The 19,773-nt window shown below is 47.3% G+C and overlaps 1 protein-coding gene across 7 annotated transcripts in view; it reads right to left on the bottom strand.

Moving 5' to 3' along the window:
• Positions 1 to 19,773, bottom strand: part of LOC102451066 (uncharacterized) — a 100,259-nt gene that overhangs the window by 57,751 nt on the left and 22,735 nt on the right. For 4 of the 7 annotated variants that reach the window (XM_006135299.4, XM_006135298.4, XM_006135297.4 and 1 more), the window contains exon 1: positions 12,474 to 12,710. The exons of 1 other annotated variant lie outside the window; for it this stretch is intronic. In XM_006135299.4, coding sequence (XP_006135361.2) covers positions 12,474 to 12,508 — 35 coding nt within the window. In that variant the 5' untranslated portion in view covers positions 12,509 to 12,710. Of the gene's footprint in view, positions 1 to 10,260; positions 11,567 to 12,473; positions 13,128 to 19,773 lie in introns of those variants that run through there. 2 more of the 7 variants (XM_075941125.1, XM_075941126.1) reach the window with 2 other exon arrangements.

A 19,773-nucleotide genomic window follows, 5' to 3' on the forward strand; every position in this document is an offset into this window, starting at 1 on the left:
TTACTTTGCACTTAGTAACACTGAATTTTATCTGCCATTTTGTTTCCCAGTCACCCACTTTTATGAGATCCGTTTGCATTTCTTGGCAGCCAGCTTTAGACTTAACTATCTTGAGTATTTTTGTAGCATCTGCTAACTCTGCCAGTTCACCGTTTACCCTATTCCACAGAATTTATGCACATGATGAACAGCACTGGCACCAGCGTAGATCTTGGGCAACACCACATTTTACCTATTTCCATTCTGAAACCGGACCATTTATTCCAGCCCTTTCTTCCCTAACTTTTAATCAATTACTGACCCTGTAAACACTTACTTTCCAGGAAAGCGCTCATTATTGTGAGTACCACCAATGGTACAATGTTTACATGGTCAGGCTCCTGATTTATATGGTCAGTATGTAGGGATAACATATTAATGTGTTAAAATTGATTCCCCCAAGTGGAAGTGACTCCCCATAATTTGTTCCCCACAACTTAAAGTCTAAGTAGCATAAGTTTGTTAAGTAGCATAAGCATATAAGTGTTTAGATTTATTATTATTATTTGTTAAGATTGTTAAATGTTTAGATTTATTACTATATAGCCAGAAACAGCTCCCCACTCTGTGTCCCAGGCTCAAGCTTTTGCAAGGGGCTGCTTGAAATTGACATTGCAGCCATACATTGTAACAATGCATTGTCAAGCCACTAACTCTGCTCTGGGAGCCAAGCCCTGTAATTAACTAAGGGCATTGCTATAACTATAACAGTCACTAACTCAGCACTCAGAGAGAGAATGTTTTAAGAAATGCCACCCAGAAACTTGTGACTTTTTGTAACTACAACTCTCGTATATGTAAAGTTATTATTATACAAAATACTGTATGGGAAACATTAATTAGGGAATGGATGTAAGAGAGAGAGTGCTTGGACGATGAATGAATGGTTTTTGAGAGGTGCCAGCCTGAGAATGCAGCAACAAAGGACTGAAGAAGGCGTCAGGTGCCAGTGCAACCAAAAGGTGTCAAGTGGAGAAAACCAAGTACTGGAGGTCCACCCGATGAGATCACTGATGAGCACCTGGCAGCCACCCTGGACATCAGCATGATGCAGCAATTCCCATAGACTGGCATAGGAAGAAATTCCTATAAGAACTGGACTAAAAGACTATGGAGTCAGAGTCCAAGGTTCTGCTGCCAGCCCACCAGGAGTTTCAGATGCGCATCTGATCAGGACTTCCCTCCCCACTCCCATCACTTGTGTACAGAGTACCTGGCCAGTATTCTGTCATAAGCAACTTCCAGGCTGGGAACTATAACAATACACAGAACCTGAATGAATGGATGAATGATTGAATGAATGTTTATATATAAGGGTGTGTCTAGACTACAGGGTTTTGTCGACAAATGTGGACTTTTGTCAACAAAACTATACCTGCCTCCACACTGCCTTTGAGTTATGTCGACATAACGTCGACAAAACCCAGCAGTTTTGTCGACGTACTGTAGTCTAGACGCTCTTTGTCGACAGAAGCTTTGTCGACAGTATCTGTCAACAAAACTTCTGTCGACAAAACCCTGTAGTCTAGACATACCCTAAGTGTATAAGGGTTAAGTAACGATAGGAATAAGTAGTTAAACAATGTTGTTTGCTTCTATCTTTTCTTTATTCTTTATTATTATCTTTACAATAATGTGGCTTTTTGCCTTATCCCCCTCATAAGATCCTGCTTGCTTTTATTGATACAACAAACAATTCTGTTTCATCTTAGTGTCCATGTTTCTTTCTGGTGGGGTGAGTGTAAGCAGCCTGAATTGCTGTATGCAGTTCCCTTTCCGAAAAGGCTTCCAGCTAATCATGCTCATTGAACAACATCCCATTGTCGCCGGCCTGAGCCTGGTGCTCCAAGGAATCCAAGCCCGGGGCCGCATGTGATCACGTTCTGTAAATCTTGGGTTGGGTATTGGTGCATATCTCTGGCCTTGGAGTTTTCCGTACTACTAAACATATAGTTTGTGATACTAAACATGGTATAATTTAGTTCCTTGAATAGTAACGGTCCCTGATGCTCAGTGCCAACTGCCAATTTTCAAAGACCAATCTACTGTGTTAGAAGTGACTTGAAATACTTGGCGGAAAGTTCTGCACGCCAGCTCAGAAAGTATTTCTAGAATAGACTGCAATTAAGTGCACTTTACTGGTCACATTTAATGTGGTCACTAAAGATGTCATGGTGCCTTCCAAGAATATAAGAATGTGGGTGTTAGCCCCCGTGGCCTGGCCCCAAATCCAAGTATATTCTGCCTTCCTCGATTCTCCTGTATCTTCAATGGGCGACCGCATCATTTTTGGGGTCCATTCTGAACACCGACCGTTTATTCCTTATCACAGGCACTGCAAGACCACAGGCCTGACCCTGTAAACACGTATTGACCAGGCATAGGGCCCATTGCGGAGAGTAGTCCCAGTGGGATACCGTATTACTCTAAGGGGCCAACTTTTTTGTGAAGTGAGTTTTCTTTAGGGATGTTAAATAGCAGTTCGACTAGTCAAGCAACCTCATGAATTCTTATCGGTTAGTCAACTATTCGATAGTCCCCGGGGGCGGGGGCGGCAGCCAGTGCGGGGTGCCAGGAGGGAGCTGGTCCACAAGGGGAGCCGGTGTAAAAATCAGCTCCCCTCATGGACCGGCTGCCTGTCGCCCTGTGCGGATACAGAGGCAGCAGTGCGGGGTGGCAGCAGCCCCTGTCTGGGAAGGGGTAGGCATGTCTGAGCTCCCGGATGCAGTGCGAGCTGGAACTGAGCCGGGCTGCCTGCCCACCCAGCTCCTGATGCACTTAAAATGCAGAGCCACAGTGGGCGTAGGTCCTCCCAGACCCCATGCAAGCCAGGCCAGGATTGAGCTGGGCTGCTGGCCAGCCTGCTAAAAAATACACTGGCCGGAGGGGGAGGAGGGAGAGGGAAATGTGTGTAGTCTAGAGCATTAACCGATAAGCTTCTGCTTATCGGTTAATTGCCTCCACTAGTACATCCCCAGTTTGCTTTATTTCCTGGAGGCTGCCTTTTCAGAAGACAACAGAGAAGCGGATTAAGAGATTGCTCGTACAGACTTTTTAAAGTACTTTATATCCTTAACATAAGAATGGCCGTACTGGGTCAGACCGAAGGTCCATCTAGCCCAGTAGCCTGTCTGCCGACAGTGGCCAGCACCAGGTGCCCCAGAGGTGGTGGACCAAAGACAATGCTCAAGCGATTTGTCTCGTGCCATCCATCTCCAGCCTCTGACAAACAGAGGCCAGGGACACCACTTCTATCCCCTGGCTAATAGCCTTTTATGGACCTAACCTCCAGGAAATTATCTAGCTTCTCTTTAAACTCTGTTATAGTCCTAGCCTTCACAGCCTCCTCTGGCAAGGAGTTCCACAGGTTGACTACGCGCTGTGTGAAGCGCTTCCTTTTATTAGTTTTAAACCTGCTATTAGTTTTAATCCTTTGGAAGCAAATCAGTATCATGCAGCTCTGATGACCTACCATGACATTCTTTTTAAAAAAAATATTTTTGTTTTATTTTGGGTGGGGAATTTCACGTTATTTTGTGTTATCAGTTTTGTCATGGAGGTTGGTGGGAGAGAGATGATCCTGCCCCTGCTGGTGGGACCAAGGGGTTGCAGAGTGTGCCTGTCCTGCACGGATCCTGTGATGGCAGGTCCTGTCCTCCAGCAGGCCAGGCTCTCAGCTCTGTGGATCGAGACCTGGAGCATGCATCTGCCCTGCTGCTTAGGTCTGGCCCAGCTGTCCCCTCGCCCTGCTGGCCAGATCTAAGTCAGGAGGGCTGTGCCCTTGTGCTCCAGGTGCAATGCCCTGAGTGGAGAACAGGGCATCCCTACTCCAGGCGGCCAGTTTGCATTTTATTGTGTGTTATTTCAGATTTGCAAAAAAGCAAGAGGCTCTGAAGCGGACAGCTGGGGAAAATGTGTTTCCAATCGGCGCTAAGGGTCGTGGCGCGTTACTGACGCTCATTACCCATTCCAATGACTGTCAGAAAGGCCATGCCGAGTTCAGCAGCAGGATTCCAGTTAAGAGTCATGCTGGGAAGACGGATTGGGAAAGCCCCATTCTGGTCAGTCAGCTGGGACTTTCTGATGTTGCCACAGCTGTGCACAGACTCCCTGTGTGCAGCTGGGGTCTCCTCCGTGGGACACACGTGACCGATCCTTCGTGCTTTTATGTTCAGTGCAATGTGCGCACGTTGATGGGAGGGGGTATTACCCCAGTGAGGCACCCGGATGGGAAGGGAGTGAAACGCATGGGTGTGGGGAGGTGGAGGATCCAGAAATTGCATAGCACCCCTTTAAATAGCTTCTAAGCCTTCTAGCGACGCTGTGTTTGATGCGGATACATGTGCCAGAGCAGCAGAGAGAGCGTTTACACGTGTAATACACCTTGCATGTATGGTTAGCGAACAGGTATCCGGACCCTAACGTGGTTCTTTCATGTTACGTTTCAGCTGTGTCTAGACTGGCAAGTTTTTCCACAAAATCATCTGCTTTTGCGGAAAAACTTGCCAGCTGTCTACACTGGCCGCTTGAATTTCCGCAAAAGCACTGACGATCTCATGTAAGATTGTCAGTGCTTTTGCGGAAATACTGTGCTGCTCCCGTTCGGGCAAAAGTCTTTTTCCGAAAGACTTTTGCACAAAAGGGCCAGTGTAGACAGCAGAGATTTATTTTCCACAAAAAAGCCCCAATCGCGAAAATGGCGATCGGAGCTTTTTTGCTGAAAAGCGTGTCTAGATTGGCCACGGACGCTTCCACAAAAAGTGCTTTTGCAGAAAAGCGTCCTGCCAATCTAGATGCTCTTTTCCGAAAATGCTTTTAACGGAAAACTTTTCCGTTAAAAGCATTTCCGGAAAATCATGCCAGTGTAGACGTAGCCATCCTGTGTGAAGAACAGACTTACTCAGCCCACACACTAGATCCTCTCTGGCCCCCTCCTACCTCCCTTACATCTGTGTGAAGTAGAAAGCCACCAGCTAGCCCAACCCACGTATCCATTTCCCTTCCACAGAGGCAGCTGCTTTTTGAGGAAACCCTTCCTCAGAACGTCTCTCCACAACGTACCCTGGCATTCCGAGACTAAGAACCACTTCTTGCAGTAGAAGAATACACTGCGCCAATAACAGCTCACGTGGTTTTTAAAGTATAGTTTTAAAACAAAGGGTAAAATCAGCGAGCCAGATTCAAACAATAGCAGCACGGAACGGCACTTCTCAGCATGAGACTCTAAGGGCACGTCTTCACTCGCCGCGCTGGAGAGCAACGTTCTGACGTTTGATTTAGAGGGTCTAGTACAGACCCGTAAATCGAAGGCCGAGGGCGGCTCCAGGCAGCATGGGTACGGGTCACAGTCAGAAGTAGTAAGAGAAGCCAACGGACGCATTTCCTCCTGTCGGCCTCCCGCTGTGAGTACGGCTCCATGCTCAGCTTAAGGTAAAACAACTCTAGCTACGTATAATACGTAGCTGAAATTGCATCCCTTAAGCCAACCTTCCAGTTCTAGTGTAGACCTGGCCTACGAGTGCTCCTCTGGCATAAACCAATGGCATGATAATACAGGCCAAGGGTGTAATCCTGACCCCAGCAAAGCTACCGTTGATTTTTCGGGGTCAGGATTTCATCCTTTGTCATTGGAGTCCATGCTAACAAGGAACTCGGGACCATGCAAAATGAGTCCACGTATAAAGTTTGTACGGAGTCCAATGAACCCAAGTATCCGGGTTTCACACAGGTACAATGGGAGCCAGCTGTGCAGGGTTGTCTTTATCAGTCCTATGATGCAAAAAGACCCTCACGGCTTAGAACACATTATGGTGAATATTTACAATAAATGGCTGTTGCCTCCCCCTTCCCCAGTTATCAACAGTTTCCATTAGGGATGTGAATGACTAGTCGGCTATCTGATAAGCAAATGCTTATCGGATAGTTGACCCACTCGTCGATTAGTCACTTCCCCTCCCCCTTGCTGTCTCTATCAGAAAGGCAGCCAGGGCTGGGGGGAGAGCAGGGAGTTCTTCAAAGCAGCAGCACCACGTGCAATCCAGGGCCAGACCCCGGGCTCCACGCGGTGCTGACGCTTTGAAATGCCTCGTGCAGCCCGGGACCAGACGGGGACTCCCCCACTGACCCTGGGCTCCACACGGTGCTGACGCTTTGAAACGCTGCGTGCAGCCTGGGACTCCCCCACTGACCCTGGGCTCCACACGGTGCTGACGCTTTGAAACGCTGCGTGCAGCCTGGGACTCCCCCACTGACCCTGGGCTCCATGCAGTGCTGATGCTTTGAAACGTCACGTGCAGCCCGGGACTCCCCCACTGACCCTGGGCTCCACACGGTGCTGATGCTTTGAAATGCCACGTGCAGCCCAGGACTCCCCCACTGACCCTGGGCTCCATGCAGTGCTGATGCTTTGAAACGCCACGTGCAGCCCGGGACTCCCCCACTGACCCTGGGCTCCGCACGGTGCTAATGCTGTGAAACGCTGCGTGCAGCCTGGGACTCCCCCACTGACCCTGGGCTCCATGCGGTGCTGATGCTTTGAAACGCCACGTGCAGCCCGGGTCTCCCCCACTGACCCTGGGCTCCATGCGGTGCTGATGCTTTGAAATGCCACGTGCAGCCCGGGACAAGCTGGGGACTCCCCACTGACCCTGGGCTCCACACGGTGCTGACACTTTGAAACACCGTGTGCAGCCCAGGACTCCCCCACTGTCCCTGGGCTCAATGCGGTGCTGATGCTTTGAAACGCCGTGTGCAGCCTGGGGCTAGCGGGTGACTGCTTGAGTCCCCCGCTGGCCCCGTGCTCTCTGTAGCACTTTCTCCTTTGAAGTGTAGCGGCAGCTGTTGCTACACTTCAACGGTGGAGCATCCTTACTGACTAATCAAATAGTCGATGCAGATTGCGTTAGCTATTCAATTAGCCGATTAATCTAAATGTAACATCCCTAGTTTCCATTCTCTGGGTCCAGGCTGCTTTCCAGCCAGGCGTCGGCGGTTGGGCTTAATTGGCAGCTGCAAACACACGTTTTTGAGCCAGTTTCACAGTGTATTTCTGAGGGGAAGCGGCACATTTTTACCTTTTGAACTCTTCATTCTGCTGAGGTCAGCAGTCTGGGTGTTTCCCCTGCAAGCACTAATTCCTGCTGCCCAGTTCTGCTGGTAGAATGAAGCTCCTTAAGTTACAGCGAGCCTTTTTAGAGAGTGAGAAAGACTTTGGCAGCAAGAGTATTCTTTTACAAACTCTTTTGAGTCATAAAGTACTAGCTGCCTCAATACTTCATTGTCATAACGGCTGCGAGCAATTGATTTTTTACCAAGTAGGTCTTACAAAAGTCTACTTAGATTAGCATCTGGCCAGCCACAGTATCATGTGAGTATGTTGTAAACCACGGTGACTCTGGGAGGAGTGCACACTCTTTGCTTTCTTGGCAAACACGAGAGGGGAATTAATAATGCTGGGCATTGTTCAGCAGTAAATCACCATCCAGATAAAGCTAATGACCTGACATTTCCTCTGATTGCGGTAGAAAACTGCCATATCATATGGACATTCAGGAGAAACCTGGACCAAATCCTACACAAGAACATAAGAATCATCACGTGATCCCTCTCCTGTCATCCATTTCCAGACAAACAGAGGTGAGGGACATCATTCCTACCCATCCTGGCTAATAGCCATTGATGGACCTAACCTCCATGAATTTATCCAGCTCTTTTTTGAACCCTGTTAAAGTCCTGGTCTTCACAACATCCTCTGGCAAGGAGTTCCACAGGTTGACTATGCACTGCGTGAAGAAAACCTTTTTGTTTTAAACCTGCTGCCTATTCATTTCATTTAGTGTCCCCTAGTTCTTACATTATGAGAACAAGTAAGTAACTTTCTCGTATTCACTTTTTCTACACCAGTCATGATTTTATGGACCTCTATCATATCCCCCCTTAGTCTCCTCTTTTCTATGATGAAAAATCCCAGTCTTTTTAATCTCTCCTCATAAGGAACCCGTTCCAAACCCCTAATCATTTTGTTGCCCTTTTCTGAACCTTTTCCAATGCCAATATCTCTTTTTTGAGACGAGGCGACCAAATCCTAACCCTATTTTGAAGCGACTAATTTCCCATTGTATAAGGATTTGTCCACATGGTGAGTGACTGCTCCACAAGCCAGGGTGTGAATCTGCAGCAAATCTGCTTGCCCTACAGCAACATCCGCTATGGACACTGCTCTAACGCTGTGGGACTGTCCCCATGAGATGCGACTGTGCGGTACGCTGTAGATTTGCATCTTGGTTTGCTGCTCTGGAACTCAGAGTGAAGATCTGGCCTTAGTAGCTACAGGAGTCTCTTGGGGGATATTCTATGGGCTGTGTACTGCAGCTCCAAGTCACTCCTCGCCCCTCCCGCCCCCGCCCTCCCCCCGTCCCTCCACTGACGCACCACATATTCCGGGTCTTCCGAGGGGTCCTTTGGCGCAACCTTAATGCCATCTACCACAGCACCAGCTGCCCTAGGAAAATCCTTCCAGATCCACGTCTTTCAGGACTTGATACTGCTCTGGCTCTTTTCCTCAACATAAAGGTGTCAGGAGTGAGGGCTCCACGTGGAGTTTTAGGGTCAAGCACAGAACCCCAAACAAAACGGATACTTAGACTAGATTTATCCATGGCTGAATTACAGTGAGGTAAATGGAGTTATACCAAGAATGAATCCGGAGTTACACCAGGAATGAATCTGGAGTTACACCAAGAATAAATCTGGCCCATTGCCTTCCACAGGGCATGGCTTGATTACCGTAGCCGTATCAACAGGAAGGTTTACATTTAGGGAGGCTGCTTACCTTGGCCTAGGAGTTACTTGCACGGTAAACAAATATTAAAGTTCCATACATCTCATTTATGGGCTTGCTTTACTCAAAGCAAACGCCTCTTTTCGGGTACACTGGCAAATCCACACGGAGCCCCATTCCATGTGCATTTACGAATTCCCAGGACTGACACGTTCCCAAGACTCCCACCACACAGGTGCTGCGTGTCCTTGAGTTTGGCCTCAGAGGCGTAAGAGGCGGCTGTCTCGTCGTTGGACTCACGACTGAACTTTACACTGGCTTTTCAGACCTAGCGCTCAGCAAGACAAGATTTTAAACTGGCCTCATTTCTCGCTGTCCAACCTAGGTGCGCTCAGTGAGACGGTAACAGAGAGAGTCTAGCACATGGATTCTCAAACTGGGGGGGGCGTGAAGAAATTCCAGGGGGGGCGCGAGGCGGCTCAGCTCCCCCTTCCCCCAAGTTTTCTTGCTATTTTTGTTTTTCGGCCAAGGTCAGTTCCTTTTTATTATGGCAACAAGTTTGCTGCTATTGGGGGTGGGGGCGTGAGGATTTTTCAAAAATCGAAAAGGGAGCGTGATGCCGAAACGTTTGGGAACCACTGGTCTAGCAGAACACGTTCAGGGATAGTCTACGGGAGTGTTTAGAACCAGGGCCAAACATCTGCAATTCTAGTGGGATTCAGCGGCCAGGAGAGTGCGCCTGTTCTGTTCCCAGTGCTGCCGTTGATCTGTATGTGCTTTGGGGAAGACTCTTGCCTTGGTCCCTATTTCCACTTCCACTCCAGCCGATTTAGCTTGTAAAACCAGTGACAGGCGCCCTAGGCTAGCACGTGGGCCGCAGGAGTGGCCCTACCTTGTCTGAGTGGGTTGCAAGAGTGTCGTAACCAAAACGTTCTCCTGAGGCAGGGTCGGTTTGCTAGCGGCGCTTACGTACCTAGAACGTGCGGGATGTGCTGATTGAACCCTAGCTGCGCTCTGATTGGGCACAGAAGGAGCGCACAGCTCTCCCTGTCAGTGCTGTGTGCATGTCACTTCATGTCCCCGTTTTACATGCGTGTCACTTTAGTAATACTGGTAGGAAACTACGTGGACAGAAACCAGTGCAATCTGGCAACCCTGTGTGTGGTATACAAAATGTCTCATGGGCCACAGATCCTTGATGGGCAGCATGCGCTCCCCCAGGCCAACTTGCCCCTAACTGTTGTAAACTCTTCAGGACAGGAACTGCCTGCCTCTCTCCATCTGTACATCACCTCACACCACGAGGTAGCTGCAAAGAATGTGGGGAGGAGAGATCTGTGCCCACGAAATTAAACAAGAATCACCTCGACGCATATCTCCAATTGTGGGGAGGGAGGTTATGAATTTGTGTAGGTCAATGTGATTCAAAAAAATCTACTTACGATAAGAGACTTGGAGGACATAAGATTTCGGTTCACCTCTTTCTTGCTCGACTGCTCAGGCCACACAGTTTGTGAGGGATTCCAGAAAGTTCTCTCTACTGAGCACTTCTCTCCACTAGAGATGACAGGACAGTAGAAATCTGGCTACATCAGGGTCATTCTTCATCGAAGAGACTCCGACAGCATTTTACAAACCTCAGCAGAAACACACGTACGTGTATGGGGGTGTTCAAGCAATTGGGGGAGGAGGTGCAGAAAGTGTGCAAGTCACTGCGTTTGGGTAGATGTAAATAAGCACAGAGTTGAGAGCAGTGCTGCAAAGACTATTCCGGTCTTTACACAGAGATAACTAATCCACAATTGCTAGTCCAGTATAACTCCAAGTGTAGACATTCTGTTCTGGAAGAGAGTAACTTTTGTTCTGGAGTCATGTCTGCCTGGGAGGCACATAGGAAACTATATACACATTGTTCCTAACAGCAATAGCTATTTTGCTCAATAGCCCCATGTAGACAAACCCATAAGGTCAAATTCCTAACACGCCACATAAAAATGCTACCTTGTACTCCACCTGGTATCACAATGTTTTTTTTTTTTTTTTTAAATACTGGTTTTAATTGGCAATAGCCACCAAAGTAGCGTATGAACATCAAACAAAAAAGACTGCCAAGTGCTAATATTTGCACTAATCCACCCAGGAACGGATCACAAAGCTAAGATGACAGCTTTTGAAACGGAGTCGAAACAAACCCAGAGCAGCAACGAAATAAAGAAAATCGGCATTTAAGGGGACAAAGGCAAACAAAAGGCAGTGATTCAATGGGAAAGGCACGGACGTCATCAGAACCTAATTCAGCGCCGTTTCATCTGGCAATTTTTTTTAAAACTAATGGTCTCCCAGGCCACAAGATCCATTTTTGCCTCTGCCACAATGGATCCTAAATGATGCGTCAGAAAAAAGTTTTAGCAGAAAGTTCCGGGAATGGTGTTTTAATAACGGAAGTAGGCAATTACATTAGCCTTGAAAATCAGATTTCCATGGGTTCCTAATTAGAGATAATTACAAGGTGGCTCTCTCACAAATGCAAGACTCCCTCGTAGCTAGTCGCTCTCTTTGCACGGGTATTACTTTCTCTTCTAAACATGGAAACCCTTTTTATAGATTCTGGCTGAGATAGTCAGAGGTGCCGAAGGGAATGAAAATCCAGTGGAAACCCTGGATGAAATACAATGGAGTTGACTGCCCTTTGACTTTCCGAGTCTCAAAGGAAGCAGTACGACAGGCTCTTAGACTGAAGTATGTAATCTGAGGGAGAAGAGAGAGTGAACTGAAGTCAATGGAAGCTTTCCCATTAACGGGATTTCACTCACACATTGAACAAGGCTGCATGACAGACGAATCATGTGTTCCTATCTTAAGCGTCAAGATGTAACTTTGTTGGCATTTTACTGCTATTCTTCCTCCAGGGAATCTTGTACTGTATGACAAGCATAGAGCCCTGTACAGTCTGCTCACTTAAAATATCATGGCTCTGCTTTTACAACAGAATATTTTGTCGTCCCCCCCCCCCCTTCCTTAGCAGGGAGAGTATCAATGGAAAAACCAAGGTGCCTTCGTAGTTACTAAAGCACAAATATAATCACGCAGTGTTCGATTTTATTCTCCCTTCACAGCTGGCCCACAGCCCATTACAGTGTAACCACCAAAATGATAGATTTTAAATACAAGAAAAAGGACAATTGGACAGTGGAGAACAAAAATGAAAAAAAAACCCCAACACTTCAGCCTTTATGAGCAAAAGCTGTGCACATGAATTTCTTAAGGAGTAGCTAATGCTATGACTGCAGCTCTTTGAAACTAGCCTGCATTTTTCTGTTTCTCTTATGTTTACCTAAGTTGGTTGTACAATTGTGAATAATCTGGAAAGAAGAGAGGGTTTTTTCCTTCTTTATCCCTTCTAGGGATAGTAAGTGTGTCCAGCGATATTTAGTCCACTAACAAACATTTTTTTTTATTCTCATTAGTTTAATTCTACAGCCATAATGCCTATTCTGCTCTTTGTTATTACGAATGGCACATCAGGGTGAGAACATGGCCATTTTATTCACCGCTTCTAGGTCTTAGGCAGATAGCCGACACACAGCTGGAGAGTACCTGCTAGGATCAACTAACTTCAGAAAAGGTAGAGGGAAAAGGTTAGAACATCACTTACTTTTTACTTTTCAGGCAATTGTAGAATCCAGCCATGGTCCTGCACGTGAGAGCTGTTTAATTCATACTCACGAGAGGATGCCAGCACAAAAGTTCTGCAGCTTTGAATCCTGCTCCCCAAGTGCCCACACGCATGCACAAGAAAGCCAGCATGCCGATGCAATTACTAGCCAGATAAAGTTCCTGATCTGAGGCCCACAGTCTCTGCTGAACTGGGTCCAACGAGGGCTGTGCTTGTTCCATAAATGGTTATGAAATGTTAACTCCCCCTTTTCCTGTCTCTCTCCAGTGCTTGGTAACCACAGCATCCTAAAGTGCAAAATACCATATGTTGTTTGACTGTCTCCCGACAGAGCTAATGAGGGGCTCCGTTGTAATTAGGATGGGAAGAAGCCCTGAGGAGATGACAGTGGTTTTTATCAGAGAAAAGCCACCAGAAAACAGCATCAACAGCTTTGAAAGGGCCATTTTTGGGTGGCTGTTTTTAAAACAGAAAAGGAAAATATGTGGCACTTTAAAGACTGACAAAATAGTTTACTAGGTGATGAGCGTTTGTGGGGCAGACCCACTTCTTCAGATCATATTCTGAAAGTGAACTGGCAGGACCATTATCAGGGCTTGCCAGTTGCGTAGTTCAGCACGCTGTGCACGCACAGACTGCGCTGCGCATGCACTGATCGTGCCGCGGCGCCATGCTGGGCTACAATCTACTCGCCTGGGGTGAGTAGATTACCTAAATTGTCGAGCCCTGACATAACAAAGGAATACAATGAGGAAAGTAAATACAATGAAGAAAGATCTTGGTTTTACCAAAATCAGACTAACACGGCTACTTCCCTAATATTTAAAAAAAGCAAGCCACTCTCTAGCAGTTAAGAAGTGCAGGGGATGGTTTCAGACGTGCCATCAATACTGCAAAAATAGTCATTCTGCTGCCTCAGTATAAAACATTTCTATTTCAACAAGCTGCTTCTCACACTGCCATCATGATGAGACCCCATGCAACGACTGGGAATTCACCCAAAACGTTTACTTTTGTATGATAACAGAATTTGCTTGAAGTTTAAAGGAGGGATGTTGGATACTGGTTAATTGAATAGTCGTGTAACCATGTGAATTCTTATCGGTTACACGGTTATTCGATAGTCTCTGGGGGCGGGGCCGGCAACTCGTGTACTCCAGCCCCACTCCTGGGGAGCCTCTTGCTACCTCATGCTGCTGCCTCTGTATAAGAGGCAGCAACGCAGAGTGCTAGGTAGGAGCCGTTCCTCGCGGGGAGACAGTTTAAAAATCAGCTCCTCACACAGACCATCTGCCTGCCACCCCTGATACAGAGGCAGCAGTGCAGGGTGGCAGCAGCCCCTATCCACAGGGGGTCTGAGCTCCCCACAGACAGAGGCTGCTGTGGGGGAGGAGGAGGCTGCTACAAAGCAGCCTCTATCCTCAGCGACCAGGGCTAGCTGAGGACGGGGACGACTGCCAGGGACCAGTCTCTGTCCATGGTGGGCCCACGCTCACCATGAACAGAGGCTGCTCTGTGGGGAGGCAGAGCAACCTCTGTCCATGGGGAGCTCAGATCTCCCCGTGTGGACAGGGACTGCTCCCCAGGGAGAACTGACAGAAGCAGCAGCATGCGGGGAGGGGCAGGCACCACAGCAGAGCCAGGGCTGGGGGAAAACAGGCTTTCAAGCCAGTTCCCCCCAGCACTGGCTCCTGCTCCCCCCCCCCCACCACTTCCTGCCTCTGATATAGAGGCAGCAGGGGGGGCAAAAAATGTGTGTAGTCGACATGATTAACCGATAAGCCCAGACTTATTGGTTAATCGTATAGTCGACTACCTGTTGATATCCCTAGTTTAAAGTATCTACCCAACACAGGTGTTACCCACAAAAGCTCATCATACTCTATGTATTTTTGTTTGTCTCGAAGGTGCCACAGGACTATTCGTCGTTGTTAAACTTACGGACTAACACAGCGACCCCGCTCAGACACCAGAAGAGGAATACTTGCCGTGTCCTTTTCACACCGTTCTATTTGTTCTGGATCTCTTCACTCCCACGCCACCTTTCTTTTTAGCACAAGGCTTCATTTCTACCGACCACCACGAGGAGGGGGTGTCTGGGAGGTCACTCATCAACTGACAGCACAACGTCAGGCAACTGAAGTATTAAATATTCCCGTATTCAAACTGGAAAGCTGAGATGCAGAGCAAAGCTCGTCCAAGGGCCTGTGTCCGTGACGCAGCGGAAGACAGAACGCGGGGGTTCGCTATTTCCCCGCCTGTGCTCAGACTAAGCCTCCCGGTCTCAAAAGCATTTTAATTACGAAAGTCCCCGTACAGAGGCCAAACACAGTAATAAACGTGGTCGTGTTATGCAGAACGAGGCCTCACTTTCTGTCCCAGCTGCGTTCTAGTCCTGGGTTACTACTGTACCGGTGCCAACCTTCTCTCTTTCTGCAAGATTAACTGCAGAACAATATTATATAAAACTGTCCACCTGGATTCTTGCAGAACTGTAGACAGCTGTAGGTGCAACTGACCGTGAGATTCAATTGCAGACACTAGCAGAGTGAAATCAGTCGCTCTATTCCTGTCTTTCTGAGAGACCCCAAGGAGTAACTGTGGACAATTGGTCCTCCACTCTGGTGCCCACAAAAGATCCATACTGCCACCTCTTTTGCTCTGCATGACTGAGTGATCCTATAGGTTGCCACATGCTGGCAGCAGCCAGTTCTACATCTCCATCACATCTGACCCAGGCCGAGCAATTAACTGTCCAGTGCTTGGCTGAACTTGGGATTTGGATAAGAGCTGGCTGGCTGAGACTCAGTTTAGACAAGTGGAAAAGTGGGCAGAAGCTCTATCCCCCGTTTTATTAAAGGAGCGTGACCACCAGTAGTCACAGGAAACGGGGCACAGCTGGAGTGTGCCGACAGAGTGCAGCAGCCTACTTAAGTGGAGCTGAATATCGGAAACACGGTAGAGCCACGCTACACGATCTGCACTGGCTCCCTATAAGCGTCCGGGTGGAATTCAGATGGCTGACTTTTTTAGCTACAAAGCCCTACACTTTTCAGGGCCTGGATGCTTGCAGAGCTAGCAATTGAACCTCAAAAGAATGGACATAAACGGTGATGCTGTGCAAAAACAACCAAACATGGGCTAAATTCCCCCCTCAAACATCCCTGCCCAATGCCACTGAAGTTAACAGGAGTCGGAAAGTGTTTGAGAGAAGAACTGGGCCCTTTACCATATACGCCGATCTTCACCTAGTGCATATTTGTATCAGAGGAGCAATGTTGTTGACTCTAGCAATTTGATCAGGATTTTCATAATAGTTGATGTTCTTCTTAATACCCAGCTCCTGGAGTCATGGGATTAGGAGATACATTTAAAAAACAAAATAAAGATGATTACAACAAAGTTGGGAGCCCTCTTAGCTGCACGGATTGAAAATTTGACACCTAAAGCATTAGAAGCCAGAAGGCAAATAAAAGAATGGCACATCTGTTTCCTCCACCACTCACAATTTTCGAAGCCTGATCTGTGTAATGTTTGAATGCTTGGGGTTGGCGGTGTTGTAAGACAGGATTCCCCTAGATGGGTTGTGGAATCCGCATCACTGGAGATATTTACGAGCAGGTTAGCCCAGGGCTACTGAACACACAGCCCATTTGTTTGCAGCCCGCGGTGCCGTTTGGGTTTATGGTGCAGTTTGGGTTGATATGTGTTTTAGTAGTTAAATTCCTGGACTGTTGCGGAGCCAAAACAAACAAGTAGTCAACACAATGGTCTTCTGTTGAGAAGCTTTTTAGTAGTTAAATTCCTGGACTGTCATTGCTCATTGAAAGTGCTGTTATATGGATGGAAATGGGGTAACTATTGCATTTTATTAATATCAGCAGAACTGACTGAAATGGGGCCTGCATGTGGTATAGTCTTGCCTTAATCTTGGATTCATGCCCATCAGTGTGAAAGAAGCTATTTGCATATATATTTGCATGAACGTGAAAGCACACTTAAGTTGCAGCTCTGGGCATGTGCTGTATCATTGCGCCCCCCGGGGCTTTCAAAGTTGAGAAGCCCTGTGTTAGACAGCCCCCTGTCAGGGATGATGTAGATCAGTGGTCCCCAACTATTAGAGGTTGCCGGGCGCCAGGGGGCGTGGCCGTTCACCCACCGGGCGCCAGAGGGCGGGAACACTTGCGTGCCTGGGAGTGGGGCCCCCCATAGCTGCGCGCCCGGGGGCAGGGCCCCCCCCCAAGCGCCGCGCGCCTGGAGCCAGCACCCTCCCCCCAAGCGCCGTGCTCCTGGGGCCAGCGCCCCCCCCCCCCAGTGGCGCGCTGCCAGAACGCAGCCAATCTGTGGCGCTCCCGGGGCCGGCGCTCACCGTGCACCATGCGCCTGGGGCCGGCTCTGGCACCATGCATGTGCCATGTGCCTGGGGCCAGGCCAGCCCCGAGCACTTGGCGGGCACACACAAATGCCCCCGCAGGCACCATGGCACCCGCGGGCACCGTATTGGGGACCACTGATGTAGATGGTGCTTGGTCCTGCCAGGAGGGCAGGGGACTGGACTCGATGACCTCTCGAGGTCCCTTCCAGTTCTAGGATTCCCTTGAGAACAGTGACAGGCAAAAAAAGATCTATGGTGGAGCAGTGACTCTGGAAAGGATAAACATTGACGTGGGGAGAAGGAAAATGTATTTTGACACTTGGGAAGCCAAAAAAAACCCCACATCCTCAAATGTAAGAGAGCTGACATCTACCCAGATTGGAAGCCACTTGAAACAGGGAGCATGGGCCCCATAGCCCACCCTGTTACATCAGTTTAATGATGGTGCAACACCACTGAATGGATTTGGGAATCGATATCTTTATTCTCTGGCGTGCACGTTGCCCCAAGTGTAGGTATGCCATGACCAGCTCGGTCATAGGAGCATCATTTCCTGGCAGTGTCCATTTCTTCTCCGGGACAAAGTCACTTGATACAAATGTTACATACACCTGAACCTTTTTAATCCAGCAAATCTGGGAAACGGGGTATGGTGGGTTACATATTTTTCCAGGCAGGAGAGGGCAATGCAGGGTCTGGGTGTGAGGGGGGAGAGTCCTGATCCCACTGTGACTGCATAAAATCCATGTAGGAAAGCAGGGAAAGATGCTCTCCCCAAGCAGCATTACCCATAACAGAATTGAAAATCCAACCCAGTTCAGCAGACGGAGACTTTCCGTCGGCGGGAGGATGCTAAGAAGCAAAACATACACAATGCCAATTACATTTTTACCCTAATGAGTGTAATTGTTGTGCTGAATTAGTGCATTTGTCCAGATGACTCCATGTTGAACTCCTAGTTCAAACAAACAAGCGTTGGCTAGCGACAGCGAGTCTCCACCCAGCACAGAAAGCCCACGGAAAGAACGCTGAAATCAACCGCCTGGCTATGGAGAAGACACCATCCAAAAAGGAATTCCCAGAGATTTACTATGGAACTTTATGACTCGTTTCTTTCCAGGACAAAGGCACTTTATAAAAATGTTAAATACATTTCGACCTTGGAAGTAGGATTTCATCCAAAATCTGTCTGGCTTTCAGTTCTGGTGAGACTGCCAACAGCAACATTTACAATAAGAAACAAAGAAAACCTCATCAGAAATTTGAATTGCGGCTCAAAATCCAGCGGCAGTGCCCCATTCTGCTCCCAGGAACCTCAATATCAAAACGCCATTCATTTAGGGTGTGCAGAATTGGGCCAGTAATCCTCAATGGATCCGTCTTTACTAATATGAAGTAGATTCCCTTCACCTTTCCTCCCAAGACGTGACCTTTCCCACCAGGAAAACGTGTGTTTCAATGCTTTTGGTGTTGCTTTGAAGTTATTTAATACAAAAATCTTCATGTGCTCGTTTTTATTTAGGCAAAATATCGGGAATCGATATGGTTTCAAACATATTTTATAAACATATATGGATCAACGTTTGTAATTTTTTTTTTCAGCTGGCTACTTACTGCTAATATTTGTATTACTTTTACTGAATACCACGTAGAGAATACGTATTAAGCTTGTCAGCCATAGATATGAAAGCACTTGACAAAAGATTGGTAAACATCATCATTCCTATTCTTAAATGGGAAAACTGAGGCACAGAGAGGTTAAATTATTTGGCCACGGCCACATGACAAGTCAGTGGCTCAGCTGAGTTTAGCTCACTTGACTTATTGTTGGGTTGCCTATCAATGAATCACTCGCCCTTCAATAAACAAACAAGCCTTAAAAAAAATCTGGGACACACATAAAACTTTACCCTTGACAAACAATAGCCACACATAAACCTTTGCAGTGCTGGGAGGATCTTTGAAAAGTACAGAATTGTCAGACATGTAGATGAACATAATTTGTTGGGGAAGAGTCAACATGGTTTCTGTAAAGAGAAATCATGCCTTACTAATCTACTAGAATTCTCTGAAAGGGTAAACACGCATGTGGACAAGAGGAATCCAGTGGCTATAGTGTACTTAGATTGCCAGAAAGTCTTTCACAAGGTCCCTCATCAAAGGCTCTTAAGCAAAGTAAAAGGTCATGGATTAAGAGGGAAGCATTGATTGAGAATCGGTTAAAAGATAGGAAACAAAGGGTAGGAACAAATGGTCAGTTTTCAGAATGGAGACAGATGAATAATGGTGTCCCCCAAGGGTTTTTACTGAGACCAATTCTTTTTAACATACACATAAATATCTGGGGGGAAAGGGTGAACAGGGAGGTGACAAAATTTGCAGAGGATATAGAAGTACCCAAGATAGGTAAGTCCCAAGTAGACTGGAAAGAGTTTCAAAAGGATCTCACAAAACTGGGTAATTGGGCAACAAAATGGCAAATGAAATTCAATGTTGATAAAGGCAAAGTAATGCACATTTGAAAAGCGTAATCCCAACCACACATATAAAACGATGGGGTCTAATTGGCTATTACCACTCAAGAAAGAGATTTTGGAGACATTGCGGATAACTCTCCGAAAACATCCACTCAACCTGCAGTGGCAGTCCAAAACCAACAAACTAACAGAAGGTTGGGAATCATTAAGAAAGGGATACACATAATAAGACAGAACATATATTGCCTCTATATAAATCCACAGTAAACTCACACCTTGAATCTGCATGCTGATGTGGTCACCCCATCTCCGGAAAGATATATTGGAAAAGATTCAGGGCAACAAAAATGATTAGGGGTGTAGAACAGTTGCCATATGATCAGAGACTAATAAGACTGGGATTAGTCAGCTTGGAAAAGAAGGCTAT

Source organism: Pelodiscus sinensis, chromosome 13, assembly GCF_049634645.1.
Source record: "Pelodiscus sinensis isolate JC-2024 chromosome 13, ASM4963464v1, whole genome shotgun sequence".
NCBI lineage: Eukaryota > Metazoa > Chordata > Testudines > Trionychidae > Pelodiscus > Pelodiscus sinensis.